This window comes from Argopecten irradians, chromosome 7 (genome assembly GCF_041381155.1).
Source record: "Argopecten irradians isolate NY chromosome 7, Ai_NY, whole genome shotgun sequence".
Lineage (NCBI taxonomy): Eukaryota > Metazoa > Mollusca > Bivalvia > Pectinida > Pectinidae > Argopecten > Argopecten irradians.
Window position 1 is genome coordinate 15,461,676 of NC_091140.1, and position 17,015 is coordinate 15,478,690.

Here is a 17,015-nt window from a genome sequence, read left to right on the forward strand (position 1 = left end):
ATATATTCAATATGGGGCGCGTCATTTGAAAGTGACGTAATTATTCAATAAAAGTCGGTCAAAAGTGGGAGGAGCTTACTCAATTGAACAGCGAATGATGACGCTTCACGTAAGGTAGAATTATTCATCCGCGACGACAAAAAAGTCCAATATTTTAGTGTAAAATAAACATGACAAACAAAGTAAATTTCAGAGATAATTTTATTAAATCAGATGAGAACTTTAAATGGGCATTTAATTTTGCTAAAAGTTCATATATAGCGTAATAACAAAGTATTTGTTCACGGCCACATGTGTGAACTCGGTGACCGTTATTGTGCAGCGAGGCGAGGCTGACGCACGCTTACACACTGGAGTTTTCCGAAGTTGTCAAAACACCAGTGTTCAAGTAGCTACTTTGTTTGAGATTGTCTTCTGACTTGACGATATTACATCCTTCGGAGTCATGTGATTATATAATCTACGCTTAGATCCATCGCCATCTATGGAACAACTTCACTTGTATGTATTTGTGGTGACGCGTAACTGTCAACACGTGGATTACTAGCGGTGCATGTTTTATAATACACATGATTAAATTCTCAAAGAACAAAGACAAGAGGATATGTTTATAACTGACCTCTATCAGAGGGTCTCACGCCCGTCCACCCCAAAGACTCGATCGTAGGACGAACATAGGCACAGAGGTAATGTTTACATTTGACACCCATCATTTTTAACAAAAATGAAAGCACGTCGGCCCGGTGGGGATATTTTTCCGTTTCTTTATACAATTGTTAATTTAAAAATTGTTTGAATCATATATAAATATAAAACATGTATATATTGTTTAGATTTTTCCAAATCTCTATGAAAACAACAATATACACGTAATGTTGCGTCAAAATGTAAACAAAGCCATGTGTTTCTTTTAAAAAAATAGTCCTTTTACGTTGCACATAACATTTTCATACCCAAGTTCAAAGTTCAATGTTACCATGCAGTTATGGTAAACAAATTCGGCTAGTATTAAGGCCCGTTCACACAGTAAACCAAAGCTTATCAAACTTGTTGCTTAAAGCAAAACCTGCTGTGTGAACTAGCCTATTCCTCTGTAACATAATCCTTCTGACAGGATGATAAACCACATTTTAGAATAGAGCATGCTCTATCCTGTAAACCAAAACGTACAGACTTTGGCCAGACTGACCAATCAGTGACCAGCTCACAGCTGGCAGGGATAGAGATGGGGCCCAGCATCATAAACATTGATACACATGTACATGTATATGTAAACATGGCTGCTAAAAAGTCGGAAATCTTTTGGACACGAGAAAACATGGAAGATCTTCTTCATCATTATGAAGCAGAATCCGAACTATGGGATGTTTCAAATTCCAATTATTCTAAGAAAGATGTCAGAACTAGAGCTTTAGAAAGAATAAAAGAAGTTTTGGGAGACACTTTCAGTGGTAAGTACTTGTATACATATGTGTGCATGTTGTAACTTAAAACATTCTTTGTCAAATAAGAAACAATAAAAGAGCTGGTTTGTGTGTCATTTACACATTGAAAATGTCATTTTTACTGCATGTATCATATACAAGCAAATTGTTTTTAATTTTCTTTTACATAAGTTTATCGGTTGTTTTTTTTTTCTTACATTTTTAACAGTTGATGACATCAATGACAAACTGAAACATGTGCGATCTTACTACGCACGGGAGCTTGCAAAAGTCACCAAATCTAAGAAAAGTGGTGCTGGTACCGCAGAAGTATACAAAAGTAAATGGGCATACTTCGACACCCTAGATGCATTTCTAAGACCACAAATAACACCCAGAAAATCAGTGACAAATTTGGTAAGTTTAGTTTTTATTTCAACTAGTTCAAAGCAAGTCCCATTGCCAATATACTTGGCCATTGGTGTTGAAATAGTCTTTAAATTCATCCCGTATTGAACGAGCATCTGTTGTGTTTCTGTTGCCACCCTGCTGTGCCATATTTACGAAATTGTTGGACTCATTCCTCCATTCTCCTGATGAAATCTGGTTATCAAAACTCCCCTCAGGTGTATATACCTGGCTTGATTTTGATCTGAAAAAATTATGTAATGCACAGGCAGCAAGAACACATTTGGTTACTTTATCTGGTTCCAATGGTAAAGCTCTCTGCAAAAAGCCAAATCTACTAGCTAATATCCCAAAGACATTTTCGACAACACGTCTTGCTCGAGAAAGTCTGTAATTGAAAACTCTTTTCTCAATATCCATATGGCGATTTGGGAATGGCTTGAGAAGGTAATCCTTAAGTGGGAAAGCATCATCTCCGACAATAACGTAAGGCATATTAACATGTCGTCCAGGGAGTGGTCTTGGATCAGGCAGATTTTCAGAATTTTCTAATAAAGATTTGATTGAAGAACGTCCAAATATACCACTGTCATTAGCTCTGCCGTTTGTACCAACATCAACATACAAGAAATTGTAATCAGCATCAACAATAGCAATCAGAATTATGCTGAAATAGTTCTTGTAATTGAAATATGTAGAACCACTTTTGGGAGGGCATTTCACTGCTACATGTTTTCCATCCATAGCACCTATGCAATTAGGAAAATCCCATTTTTCTTCAAAGTCTTTGGCAATTGAAAGCCAAGCAGCTTTGGTGTCAGGTACCTGAAAATATAAGAATGATGTTGTAATACATTTTACTATCATTTCAGGACATAAGCTCTCAAGACAACACAGAAAATGAGGATGAAGATGATACCATATCAGAGGAGTCATCAGGTAGACAGACACCACAACAGGAAATATGTCAGCCAACTCCAGCAAAGAAGAGAAAAAACATAGGTCCGACTGAAGTCATGGCAGAAGCCGTATCGGTTCTTTCTCAAATAAAATCAAGAAAAGTTGTCCAACCTACATGTACACATGAAAACAATGATGATGAACATGAAAGTTTTGCGAAGTATTTATCATTGCAACTGAAAAAAGTAAAAGACCCGAGAATAAACAACCAATTGAAATTGAAAATTCAGAGCCTAATCTTTGATGCACAGTTTGAGGATAGTAATCCTCCACAAGGACCGTTATCCGGACAGCAACAGATGACACAATACCCCTATCGCAGTCCTACCTTCAGTCCTGGCTCACAAAATGTGTTCAGTGTTCCAGCATCTACTGGTTCATATTCCTATTCGAATCAACAGTAATTGAATGATTGGATTATATACAAAGAAAGATATAATTACTGTAGCACAGTTGAGGACAAAGCATGACAGAAAAAGAGTTCTTTACCTTCAGGAAGGTATCCTTTAGAGCATTGTAAACTGCATCGCATGTCTCTGGAATTATAGAAGCTGTTGTGTTTTTTGGGATTCTGTACAAGTATTGAAGAGATGAATAACTGTCTCCTGAAAGAAAATAGCAATCATAAGACATAAAAACAACTTCAGTTATAAGTGTAAAAATGGAAGTTTATTTGAATAAAGTTGAAATATTATACTGTTATTGTAAATCTTTGAATTATTTATTACCTGTTGCCAAAAATCTTAGAGTCAATGCCAAACGCTCAGCTGGTGGTATCGAATTCCTCATGAAGGTGTCTTTCTTTCTTATGTATGGATCTACCATCTCTAGTAGCTGGTTGAATGAAGTCATGTCCATTCTGATGAAATTTCTCAAACTTATTGGGTCTTCTAACGAAATTTCTTTCAATAATGCATTATATGCCCCTTTCTCCTCCCTCCTTTGAATCCATGGCCGTACCCAAATTCTTTTCCCTTGCCTTTGCTGTCTAAAAATGTGAAGTCCAGCACATATAAAAATTGTGCACACAGCAGTAATAATTTCATCTTCCTCCATGTTGTCCATCTTGACATAGTGGCGGGAGTGTTATGTAAACACCCTGGCGGGAACTCCAGCAGGGGTGTACGGATTAGGTTTACTGTGTGCACACAGAAGGTTTATATATCAAAAGGTTTATAATACCTACTGTATAAACCTTGTATTACTGAGTGAACGGGCCTTTAGAGTATAGTGACCAAGCCTAGCAAGTGTAAATATATAGGGATTGGATTTCGTTTTTATGTTAACCATGCTTGTATGGAGCAATTCCTCTAAGAATATATTCTATGGGGCGCATATTGAATATATTCTTAGAGGAATTGCTCCATACAAGCATGGTTAACATAAAAACGAAATCCAATCCCTATATGTTTGATGACAAATATACACCTATATATCTTTATGTTTGATGACAACTATACACCACCATATCTTTATGTTTGATGACAAGTATACACCACCATATCTTTATGTTTGATGACAACTATACACCACCATATCTTTATGTTTGATGACAACTATACACCACCATATCTTTATGTTTGATGACAAACATACACCATCTTTATGTTTGATGACAAACATACACCATCTTTATGTTTGATGACAAACATACACCATCTTTATGTTTGATGACAAACATACACCACCATATCTTTATGTTTGATGACAACTATACACCACCATATCTTTAAGTTTGATGACAACTATACACCACCATATCTTTATGTTTGATGACAACTATACACCACCATATCTTTATGTTTGATGACAACTATACACCACCATATCTTTATGTTTGATGACAACTATACACCGCCATATCTTTATGTTTGATGACAAACATACACACCGCCATATCTTTATGTTTGATGACAACTATATACACGTCATATCTTTATGTTTGATGACAACTATACACCACCATATCTTTATGTTTGATGACAAATATACACCGCCATATCTTTATGTTTGATGACAAACATACACCGCCATATCTTTATGTTTGATGACAACTATACACCACCATATCTTTATGTTTGATGACAACTATACACCACCATATCTTTATGTTTGATGACAACTACACACCACCATATCTTTATGTTTGATGACAAGTATACACCGCCATATCTTTATGTTTGATGACAAACATACACCGCCATATCTTTATGTTTGATGACAACTATACACCACCATATCTTTATGTTTGATGACAACTATACACCACCATATCTTTATGTTTGATGACAACTATACACCGCCATATCTTTATGTTTGATGACAACTATACACCGCCATATCTTTATGTTTGATGACAAATATACACCGCCATATCTTTATGTTTGATGCAAATATACACCACCATATCTTTATGTTTGATGACAAGTATACACCACCATATCTTTATGTTTGATGACAAATATACACACCATATCTTTATGTTTGATGACAAATATACACCACCATATCTTTATGTTTGATGACAACTATACACCACCATATCTTTATGTTTGATGACAACTATACACCACCATATCTTTATGTTTGATGACAACTATACACCACCATATCTTTATGTTTGATGACAACTATACACCACCATATCTTTATGTTTGATGACAACTATACACCACCATATCTTTATGTTTGATGACAACTATACACCCCATATCTTTATGTTTGATGACAACTATACACCACCATATCTTTATGTTTGATGACAACTATACACCACCATATCTTTATGTTTGATGACAACTATACACCACCATATCTTTATGTTTGATGACAATATACACCACCATATCTTTATGTTTGATGACAACTATACACCACCATATCTTTATGTTTGATGACAAAACATACACCCATCTTTATGTTTGATGACAAACATACACCATCTTTATGTTTGATGACAAACATACACCATCTTTATGTTTGATGACAAACATACACCACCATATCTTTATGTTTGATGACAACTATACACCACCATATCTTTAAGTTTGATGACAACTATACACCACCATATCTTTATGTTTGATGACAACTATACACCACCATATCTTTATGTTTGATGACAACTATACACCATCTTTATACACCACCATATCTTTATGTTTGATGACAACTATACACCACCATATCTTTATGTTTGATGACAAATATACACCGCCATATCTTTATGTTTGATGACAACTATACACCACCATATCTTTATGTTTGATGACAACTATACACCACCATATCTTTATGTTTGATGACAACTATACACCACCATATCTTTATGTTTGATGACAAACTATACACCGCCATATCATATTATGTTTGATGACAACTATACACCACCATATCTTTATGTTTGATGACAACTATACACCACCATATCTTTATGTTTGATGACAACTATACACCACCATATCTTTATGTTTGATGACAACTATACACCACCATATCTTTATGTTTGATGACAAACATACACCACCATATCTTTATGTTTGATGACAAACATACACCACCATATCTTTATGTTTGATGACAAACATACACCATCTTTATGTTTGATGACAAACATACACCACCATATCTTTATGTTTGATGACAACTATACACCACCATATCTTTATGTTTGATGACAACTATACACCACCATATCTTTATGTTTGATGACAACTATACACCACCATATCTTTATGTTTGATGACAACTATACACCACCATATCTTTATGTTTGATGACAACTATACACCACCATATCTTTATGTTTGATGACAACTATACACCACCATATCTTTATGTTTGATGACAAGTATACACCGCCATATCTTTATGTTTGATGACAAACATACACCGCCATATCTTTATGTTTGATGACAACTATACACCGTCATATCTTTATGTTTGATGACAACTATACACCACCATATCTTTATGTTTGATGACAAATATACACCGCCATATCTTTATGTTTGATGACAAACATACACCGCCATATCTTTATGTTTGATGACAACTATACACCGTCATATCTTTATGTTTGATGACAAATATACACCGCCATATCTTTATGTTTGATGCAAATATACACCACCATATCTTTATGTTTGATGACAAGTATACACCACCATATCTTTATGTTTGATGACAAATATACACCACCATATCTTTATGTTTGATGACAACTATACACCACCATATCTTTATGTTTGATGACAACTATACACCACCATATCTTTATGTTTGATGACAACTATACACCACCATATCTTTATGTTTGATGACAAACATACACCATCTTTATGTTTGATGACAAACATACACCACCATATCTTTATGTTTGATGACAACTATACACCACCATATCTTTATGTTTGATGACAACTATACACCACCATATCTTTATGTTTGATGACAACTATACACCACCATATCTTTATGTTTGATGACAACTATACACCACCATATCTTTATGTTTGATGACAACTATACACCACCATATCTTTATGTTTGACAAAAATTGATAAACTCACTTTGATATGTTTTTCAAAGTGCGTTTATTTTTTAAAGTTGGTTGTAACAGCGATGTTTTCTCGGCTTGTTCTGTGTGGATGTGGTACAGGAGTTGAAAGATAAACATCTCCTAAATACATTCGTGTATAGTGTGTAAATATGTTTTCTGAATAAATGAGGTTTTGGGCGATTGAAGTAAGGTGGGTGTTTATTTCCACGTGGCAGAGTTTTCAGCCTTAAATACACAACGGACACACTTTCTAAAGTTCCAATACGAAATCTGACGTCAGAGGAAGAGGATTTTGTGGGGAGTGTAGTAATGTGACTACCAGCGAGTGAAACACGATTTGAAGAGCTATGTAAAGCAATTCAAGAGGACAGCGTCTTACGATTGATCGAGAAATATTGCTAAGAAGGCTCGACCAAGTTTGAAAAACCATCTTTAAATGTGGTGACACGTCCATTGGCAGATCAGGTAGGAGATAAGTCTATGTCAAGGATTGCTCGTGCGTGGAAACCGTATCTACACGAGGTTCATCAAGGTATCGTGAAATTCTGTGTGGTGGCAAGGGATCGAAACTGTACAGTGTGCCAAACAGAAATCATTACTGGTTTACGTATAGAGGTAATTTACACTAGAAAAGAACTAAAGTGGGAAACGTAAGCCGAAATGCGACAAAAAAAAATCAGAAACTACTTGATTTGTATAAAATATTAAACTTCGAATCACCATCATGTTTAAAAGATATTATAAATTCAATACATAAATGACAATAAAGAGTTCAGATATCAATTGAAGGTAAACATAATAATTAATCCACCTCTTTGCAGAACTGAAAGTTATTTTAAACGTCATTTCCCATCAACATTCAATGATAATAAAAAAAAACTCTACACTTCACTTACTCATTCACAATTAAAAAACTTAATGAATAAACAGAACAATTAGGTATCTATAGTAACTATCACTTTTCCAAATTACACTGTATGGTAACGGGATCCGGCCCCGGTTGTTTGGTATCTACATCCGGAAAAATCGTAAATAATAAAATGAGACGGGTACATTCTAAATCGCTTTAAAATCTCGATATTATTTCATTTTTTCATTGAAACTTATCAAAAATTAGAACAGTGAAAACTTAAAATTTTAATATGTCCAACAGTTGTATGTGAAAATAAGAATAAAGCCTCCTTTTTCGTATTCAAACATGTTACATGGATCGTATTTCCGTACAAAACTCAAAAAAATGCGTGAAAATATGAACATATCTCAAGATATCGGATGCATTTATTTAAGATAAGATGTTGAATGAAGAATTAGGATAGAACAAAAACTATTTACCACTTCAAATTTATCGTAAATTTATCCTTTGTGCCATAATCGATTATGTTTAATGAGCATGTTTTGTCTAGAGTGTACGTGTTTGGTACGCACAAAATTCCTGTTTGGTACAACAATTAGTATACGGTTTGGTAAAACAACCTGGTCAAATTTGAATCACAAACAGGGAGCCACAAAGCGTGGCATAATCCCCTGCGCTCCATAATTGGTATGAAAACCCAAATATCAAGCTCAAAGTAAGGGTTATTAAAGGATTTGTGCAGTCAAAAGTGATAATTTCAGTTTATGCTGGAAATGGCTTTATTAGACCGTGTAGAAATCACTCCGGGCCGCGCGCGACCGGAATAATCTGTAAACCTCCGATATCGAGGTCAAATTTTCTGACCATTTTCTGATTATGCATATTTTCTAGCTCTAAACCGTGTGATGTCATAATAGTTCGTGGCTTATAGCTGTACTATCACTTACATCGACGGTCACAGGAGTAGCCGATCAAAGATTTTTTTATGATTACTTTCGAGTGAAGTTAATCGTACAATAACTTTGGCTCGAATATAAATAACTAAAAGAGTGAAATTCGATGTTTCAAATACTCTAATTTATGCTCTAATAGCAGGTATTTTCGTGTAATTATGAAAGAAAATCCACACAGAAATAAAAGTTTCAGATTTTTTGTCGAGGAGTTCAGCAACGAATAAGCTTTAATTAGATAATATTTTCCTGTATTCTGTATCTTTGATACATTGTGAATTGCAAAGTTTGTGACTGTAAAATGAAATTTTACGTAACAATTTAAGAAATCCTTGATTAAAGCATCAAGAATACGATGCTTGACATACGTAAACACCGATGACTGATCATTACAAACATTGTGTTGTATGTTGCTAACCGAATAAATCGAGATACATTTTATTTTATTAAAATACCGTAAAAGGTTTTAACATGTGGTAGAAAGAATTTACTTTTGATATTATAAAAGATCAAATAATTGAGATATTAAGCAAAACAAACTATTTTTTCAGACCGTGCGGACGCTTTCAATTTTTAATCGATATAAGAGTAGATACACCGATATTATAGATACTTATATAATTAGCCATGCCTTTGGTTTGATGGTTATGTAATACCATGACCAGGATGTTGTTTACCTGTACACAACGCCATTCATCGAACTCACCTGTAATTACCTGGCCGCGGGCAATTTGCTATTCGGTAGACTATATCGGGTATTTGCTATTGTCTTACTGTCAATCAGGTTAGGACATCCGTTAATTGGATTGTGATTTGAATTATGAAAACCCCGTACATCTATGCTCTAGGTTTTTTATTGTCACCTCCCTTTTTAAAATGAAAATGTAAAAGCATATGGAAATAAAATATACCTGATTATACCTAGGAATATATATTACATACACATATATACATGTATATGTCGTACGCAGGTAAAACAAAAATGGAAGGTGACTTATTCAGAAACAAAAATGGTTCTAAGAACTATTTCAACTAAAGGTTTAAACTTAAAAAAATATTCCAGTCTAGTACTGTAATTACGGCATCGTGGCATATTGCAATCTTCCGTAATTTCTAAGGTATTAGTAAAAATTCTAAGCATGTTTTTTTCACGTTTCGAATATAAATGTACGTGTATAGTCATACAAGAAGGGTTAAAACATTATCACACTAAATGTACTTATTTGTAAAATATCACTTAGTATATTTCTAAAAAGGTACAAGATATTTTATCTATTTATAATGCCTGTATACAAGTAATTTCAATTTTCATTTGAACACTTTATGTGGTTACTTTTTGGATTATTCTGTTATGACCCAGAATAACAGAAATGAGAAACCAACAGCTAAATTCAAAACACAAATTAATTATATATACAATATTATACAGAGATGGTTTACAATATCTAAAGTAATTGGTGGTGGTACAAGAGTAATACGAAGATTTAAAGTGTTACTTATCTGTATGCGAATGTCCTGGTATAATCCTTGATCCTTCCAGGTTTCAAATTCACAATAATCACAAATCCACAAGGAAATTGAATGTCCACCGATGATTTGTAAAGTTCCAGGCAATATGAATAAATCCACACAAAGCGTTGTAATAATCCACAGATAAAGTCACAATAGCTCTCCCAATAGAATCTTATATGGCGCTGTACAATTCTTGATATGTCTTATTACAGGTCTCATTACAGTTCTGATTAGCCTTGGGCAGCTGGAGTATATATAGCTTAACCCTAATTCAAGAATATTGGAGAACCTTCTACTTCTAGAAATATCTAACTAAAAACAGTAAACAAGTAAACACACAGAACTTTCTGGAAATAGATCATTCTAGATCTCTACTAATAATCAACATGTTTACAAACATATTTGTTTATACGATGATGATATTCTAGAAAGTTCTATAACCTAAATTAATGATGTGAACTTTATAGGATGTATTGATAATATAGCTATAGGAGTTATCTCCCCTATCTAATAACTACATGTATTTAGTGTCATACATAACACACCCCTCCTTAAAGAAAAGAAAGTTTTCTTGAAAAGGATCAAGTAACGTTTAAATCCTTGATAAAGCATCAGCCAGAATATTGTCTTTCCCTTTGATATGTTTGATGTCAAGATTGTACTCTTGCAAAGTCAAACTCCACCTGAGAATTCTTTGATTTTTGTTTTTCATTTTCCCAATGAATGTCAAAGGGTTGTGGTCGGTGAAGACCAACACAGGAACAACTGTAGTGCAGAGATACACATCAAATTGGTTCAAGGCCAAAATCAATGCTAAACATTCTTTCTCAATGGTGGAATAATTTCTCTGGTGTTTGTCAAACATTTTCGAGAAATAACAAATTGGATGGTCAATTTGTTCAGAACCTTCTTGCATCAAAACAGCACCAACACCTACATCACTGGCGTCAACAAACAGTTTAAACTGTTTATTAAAATCTGGAGCAGTCAGAATTGGTGAGTTCGATAGTATGGCTTTCAATTTCTCAAAGGCAGACTTACATTCGTCTGACCAAACAAATTTGACATTTTTCTTTAACAAAGCAGTAAGTGGAGCTGCTATAACAGAGAAATTTTGACAAAATTTTCTGTAGTATCCAGCCATACCAAGAAATCTCATCAGCTCTCTCTTGCCTCCAGGAGTTGGAAAATCTATAATTGATTCTACTTTGGTATGAACCGGTTTAACCTGCCCCTGTCTTACAACATGGCCTAATAATTCAACAGTTGCATGACAAAATTCACATTTCAATAAGTTGACAGTCAATTTCATGGTAGTGAGTCTCTCGAAGAATTCGCGAATCCCGCGTAGATGGTCTTCCCACGTGTCGTGGTAGTTGAAGACGTCATCAATGTATCCATCGCAGCCTTCCAGGTCTGATATCACGCTGTTAAGAAGACGTTGAAATGTTGCCGGGGCATTCTTCATACCAAACGGCATAACTTTGTACTGGTACAAACCTTGTGAAGTTACAAATGCAGACACTTCTTTGGCTCTTTCTGTTAATGGCACCTGCCAATATCCTTTCAACAGGTCAAACTTGCTAACATACTTGGCTTTGCCAACTTTGTCAATGCAAGAGTCAATCCTTGGAATTGGATAAGAGTCTGTTTTACTGACAGAGTTAACTTTTCTGAAGTCAGTACAGAACCGGTATGTCTTATCTGGCTTTGGCACCAGAACACATGGAGAGCTCCATTCACTTTTGCTTGGTTCAATAATATCATTGTCCAACATGTATTGAATTTCTTTCTTTAAATGTTCTTCTTTCAAAGGATTGACACGGTAAGGATGTTGCTTGACAGGTGGCGCATCGCCTACATCCACGTCATGATAGATAGCATCTGTTTTACCTGGTGTATCCGGAAACAAATGTTTAAACTCAAGTATCAAATCTTTCAGTTCATTGCGTTCCTTTTCTGATAGATGGCATAGTTTCTTGTCCAAGTTCGCGAGCACATCTGAGTTCCGTAACTTAAGACCACAGTCTAAACCTACATCTTGTACACCACCATCTAAGTCTAATTTACAAATATCAGCTGTACTTTCACTTTGTGATGGTACAGAGGCCAAAGTAGCAATAGGTTGAGAGGTCTTGCTCTCTTCTCTATCTACATATTTCTTAAGCATATTAACATGACATAATTGAGTTTTCTTGCGCCTCCCTGGAGTTTGTACAATGTAGTTAACATCATCGACCTTTTTCTCAACAACATAAGTCCAAAATATCTAGCTTGCAAAGGCTGACTCGGTATTGGTAATAGAGCCAAAATTTTGTCACCTGGATCAAAACTTCTTGCACGGGCATCTGTATCATACCATGTTTTCATTTTGGTTTGAGTAAGGGCCAAATTTTCTTTTGCCAGTTCACATGCCCTTGTCAACCTTTGCTTAAAGTTAGACACATACTCTAAGAGATTCACTTTAGAATCTTCGTCCAAAATTTTGTCTTTCAAAATTTTCAAAGGACCACGTACAGTATGTCCAAACACAAGTTCAAAGGGACTGAAGCCAAGAGATTCTTGTACAGATTCTCTAACGCCAAACAACAACATGTGTATACCTTCGTCCCAATCTCTTTTGTTTTCAAAACAATAAGATCTCATCATATTCTTCAATGTCTGATGAAAACGTTCTAAAGCACCCTGAGACTCTGGATGATAAGCACTAGACTTATACTGCTTGATCTGGAGCTGGTACATGACTTGTTGAAAAATACCAGACATGAAATTTGAACCTTGGTCCGACTGGACAGCTTTTGGAAGACCAACCAATGTAAAGAATTTAACCAAAGCCTTGACTATGTTAGGGGCCTTAATATTTCTGAGTGGAATGGCTTCAGGAAAGCGTGTGGAAGCACACATAATAGTTAAAAGATACTCATTCCCAGACTTAGTTTTGGGTAGAGGACCTACACAGTCTATAATGACTCTACTAAATGGTTCCTCAAATGCTGGAATGGGGTGCAAAGGTGCAACAGGGATTTTCTGATTAGGTTTCCCTACCACCTGACAAGTATGACAAGACCTACAAAAATCAACCACATCCCGTTTCAACTTGGGCCAAAAGAAGTGATCTAAGATCCTGTTATAAGTCTTGGTCACACCTAGATGCCCTGCCATAGGTACGTCATGAGACAAACTTAGAATATCTTGCCTATACCTCGGTGGGACAACTATTTGATTGACAACCTTCCAGTCTTCCTCGGGAGACACATCAGGGGGGCGCCACTTGCGCATCAACACACCTGACTGACGGAAGTAACAAACCGGGACTTTCTCAGCCTCTTCCTCACTCAAAGCCCGATTACACAATAAGGAGATTTCAGCATCTTTCTCCTGTTCTACTATAAGCTCCTCTCTAGACAAAGATGATTTACTCATCATGTCAGACAAAGAAGTACCCTTGTTAGGAACAACTCTATCACTATCAAAGTCTACAGGATTGCTCAAAAGATCACACTTGCTCCCGACATCCTCTATATCATGAGCCAAGAAAGTGTCACCTAACCCTGGACTATAATGATCCTCAACTACTGCAACATCAGAAACCTTCTTACTCATTGAACGCGTTACAAGACAAGAAGGGAAAATACCAGGAAATTCCTGTTGAATAGTCTCAACACTAAGGGATCTACCCTAACTTTCTCTCCAGCCAAGTCATTGCCTAAAATGAGCGACACGCCCTCTATGGGAAGTTCCGGTCTAACACCAATGGTGACAGGCCCAGTAACCAAGTCTGACTTTAAATAAACACAATGGAGAGGCACATTAACAAAACCTAACTCTACACCTTGAAGCAAAACACTACTACCAGATGAGGTCTCCTCAGACAAAGGCACTACACCATCTAATATTAAAGAATGAGAAGCCCCAGTATCTCTCAAAATCTTCACAGGTTTCAAGTTGGTGATATCACTAGTAAGTGAAACAAAACCTTCAGAAATGAAGGGAGAGTACTTCTCCAAGACACTATCAGACTCTGAGCTCTTAATCTCAACAGACACTTTAGAATCTTCCACAATATTACTAAGTTTCTGACTAGGCTTTGACATAGCTAACACAGAAGGAACTGACTGTTTACGCCTTTGCTCCTTATGCTGGAGAGAATAACATTCAGACATAACATGCCCTACTTTCTTGCAGTAATTACAAACAGGACCAGAAGGAGACCCCACACCTACCCTATCATCTGTTTTAGAAGCAGACTTAGTTTTATCACCTAATTTAGGTTTGTCGTTGGAAGGGCCACTAAAGGTTGGTTCCTATCTGACCAAATTTACTAGTACCTGTGATACTGTTTTTGTCTTGAGAACTGTTTTTAACAAATGAGCCTTTGTTGGTGAGAGCGTAATCATCAGCCATTGTAGCTGCTTCACTAAGGGTTTCAACTTTTCTCTCATCTAAATGAGTTTTTATGTTTGTGTGGACACAACGTTTAAACTCCTCTATCAACAATAATTGCCTCAATTTACCGAAATCCTCATCAATTTCTTTAGAATCACACCACCTATTAAATAATTGTTCTTTTTCGCTGGCAAATTCTACATGAGTTTGTTCATCTCTCTTTCTCGAGTTTCGAAATTTCTGGCGGTAAGCCTCAGGAACTAACTCATAAGCTTTCAAAATAGCTTTCTTGACTACTTGGTAATTTGAAATATCATCTACAGATAAAGAAGAATAAATGTCTCTAGCTTTACCAATCAAGACACTTTGAAGAAGCATTGTAAGCTTATCTTCAGGCCATTTCATACTATCAGCTATTTTCTCAAAATGCAGAAAATACTTGTCAACTTCTTTCTCTTGAAAAGGAGGAACTAACCTAATGTTTCTACTGACATCAAAACCTCTGTTTCCTTGTAAACCCCTAAAAGTTAGATTACTTGAACTGTCTTGAGAAGCTAGCTCTAATTCTTTCATTCTAAGTTCTGTTTCAGCTTGAATTTTCTGCTTCTCTAGCTCTAACATCTGATCTCTCTCAATCTCTTTTTCTTTTAATTCTCTTTCAATTTCTTTTTCTCTTAACTCTCTTTCTTTGTCTATTTCTTTTTCTCTTAACTCCTTTTCTATTTCTCTTTCTCTCATTTCTTTCTCTAATTGTTTCATTTTCATTTCATGTTCAAGTTCCATTTGTCTAATTTGGATTTCTGAACTGAATGTTTCCTCTATACTATCTAATGCACTAGTGTCAAATTTGTCATTGTCAACAAAATATCTTATAATTACATTCCTAATTTCAGCTTTCCTCAAATTAGTTTTGATAGTAAGGCCTAAATGTTTACCCAATAACAGTAAATCCTTCTTACTAACTTGCAAAAGAACATCCAGGGATGGCGCTTTAACAAACTGTTCTACCTGCATAGTAGTCATGTTAATCTAGCTGATGGTTTCAAATGTAAACTCCAAGTTTTTACACAAATTTTGAAAATTTCTTAATTAATTTTTCAAAGTTAGATTCCACAAATGAAATATCGATCTTGGACACGAGGTTTCAAATTCACAATAATCATAAATCCACAAGGAAATTGAATGTCCACCGATGATTTGTAAAGTTCCAGGCAATATGAATAAATCCACACAAAGTGTTGTAATAATCCACAGATAAAGTCACAATAGCTCTCCCAATAGAATCTTATATGGCGCTGTACAATTCTTGATATGTCTTATTACAGGTCTCATTACAGTTCTAATTAGCCTTGGGCAGCTGGAGTATATATATAGCTTAACCCTAATTCAAGAATATTGGAGAACCTTCTACTTCTAGAAATATCTAACTAAAAACAGTAAACAAGTAAACACACAGAACTTTCTGGAAATAGATCATTCTAGATCTCTACTTTTAATCAACATGTTTACAAACATATTTGTTTATACGATGATAATATTCTAGAAAGTTCTATAACCTAAATTAATGATGTGAACTTTATAGGATGTATTGATAATATAGCTATAGGAGTTATCTCCCCTATCTAATAACTACATGTATTTAGTGTCATACATAACAATACGATAAATATTCATATATCATACTATCAAATCTCGGTATGATACTATTTTAAGGATTGAGTATAATTTTGAAATAATGAATTTAAAATTACACTTAAACTGTAATTTAGGAACATATATCATAATTCCATTGATGTATTTCTGTTTTTTAGTAAACGATAGGGGGCCGCGGTGGCCGAGTGGTTAAGATGTCTCGACATATTACCACAAGCCCTCCACCTCTGGGAAGCGGGTTCGAATCCCATGTGGGGCAGTTGCCAGGTACTGACCGTTGGCCGGTGGTTTTTCTCCGGGTACTCCGG

The 17,015-nt window shown here is 35.3% G+C and overlaps 2 protein-coding genes across 2 annotated transcripts; one reads left to right on the top strand and one right to left on the bottom strand.

Annotated features, from left to right (window-relative positions):
• The first annotated feature begins 121 nt into the window (after positions 1-121).
• Positions 122-3,494, top strand: LOC138327664 (uncharacterized). Its single transcript, XM_069273951.1, has 3 exons — positions 122-1,451; positions 1,654-1,841; positions 2,705-3,494. The coding sequence occupies exons 1-3, from the start codon at positions 1,226-1,228 to the stop codon at positions 3,194-3,196; spliced, it is 906 nt and encodes a 301-aa protein (XP_069130052.1). The 5' UTR covers positions 122-1,225; the 3' UTR covers positions 3,197-3,494.
• On the bottom strand, positions 1,836-4,010 carry LOC138327663 (uncharacterized). The gene is made up of 3 exons (XM_069273950.1): positions 3,521-4,010; positions 3,282-3,397; positions 1,836-2,657 (listed from the first exon to the last, which is right to left on the bottom strand). Exons 1-3 carry the CDS (start codon positions 3,855-3,857, stop codon positions 1,869-1,871), a joined length of 1,242 nt encoding a protein of 413 aa, XP_069130051.1. The 5' UTR covers positions 3,858-4,010; the 3' UTR covers positions 1,836-1,868.
• Between the last annotated feature and the right edge of the window lie 13,005 nt (positions 4,011-17,015).

Excerpts from the sequence above, each read along its gene's own strand:
- LOC138327664 (XM_069273951.1), top strand. The coding sequence starts at position 1,226 with ATGGGGCCCAGCATCATAAACATTGATACACATGTACATGTATATGTA. Across the intron at positions 1,452-1,653 it reads TTTGGGAGACACTTTCAGTG|TTGATGACATCAATGACAAA; the intron begins GTAAGTACTTGT and ends CATTTTTAACAG. Across the intron at positions 1,842-2,704 it reads GAAAATCAGTGACAAATTTG|GACATAAGCTCTCAAGACAA; the intron begins GTAAGTTTAGTT and ends CTATCATTTCAG.
- LOC138327663 (XM_069273950.1), bottom strand. The coding sequence starts at position 3,857 with ATGGACAACATGGAGGAAGATGAAATTATTACTGCTGTGTGCACAATT. Across the intron at positions 3,398-3,520 it reads TCTAAGATTTTTGGCAACAG|GAGACAGTTATTCATCTCTT; the intron begins GTAATAAATAAT and ends ATTTTCTTTCAG. Across the intron at positions 2,658-3,281 it reads TAAAGGATACCTTCCTGAAG|GTACCTGACACCAAAGCTGC; the intron begins GTAAAGAACTCT and ends TTATATTTTCAG.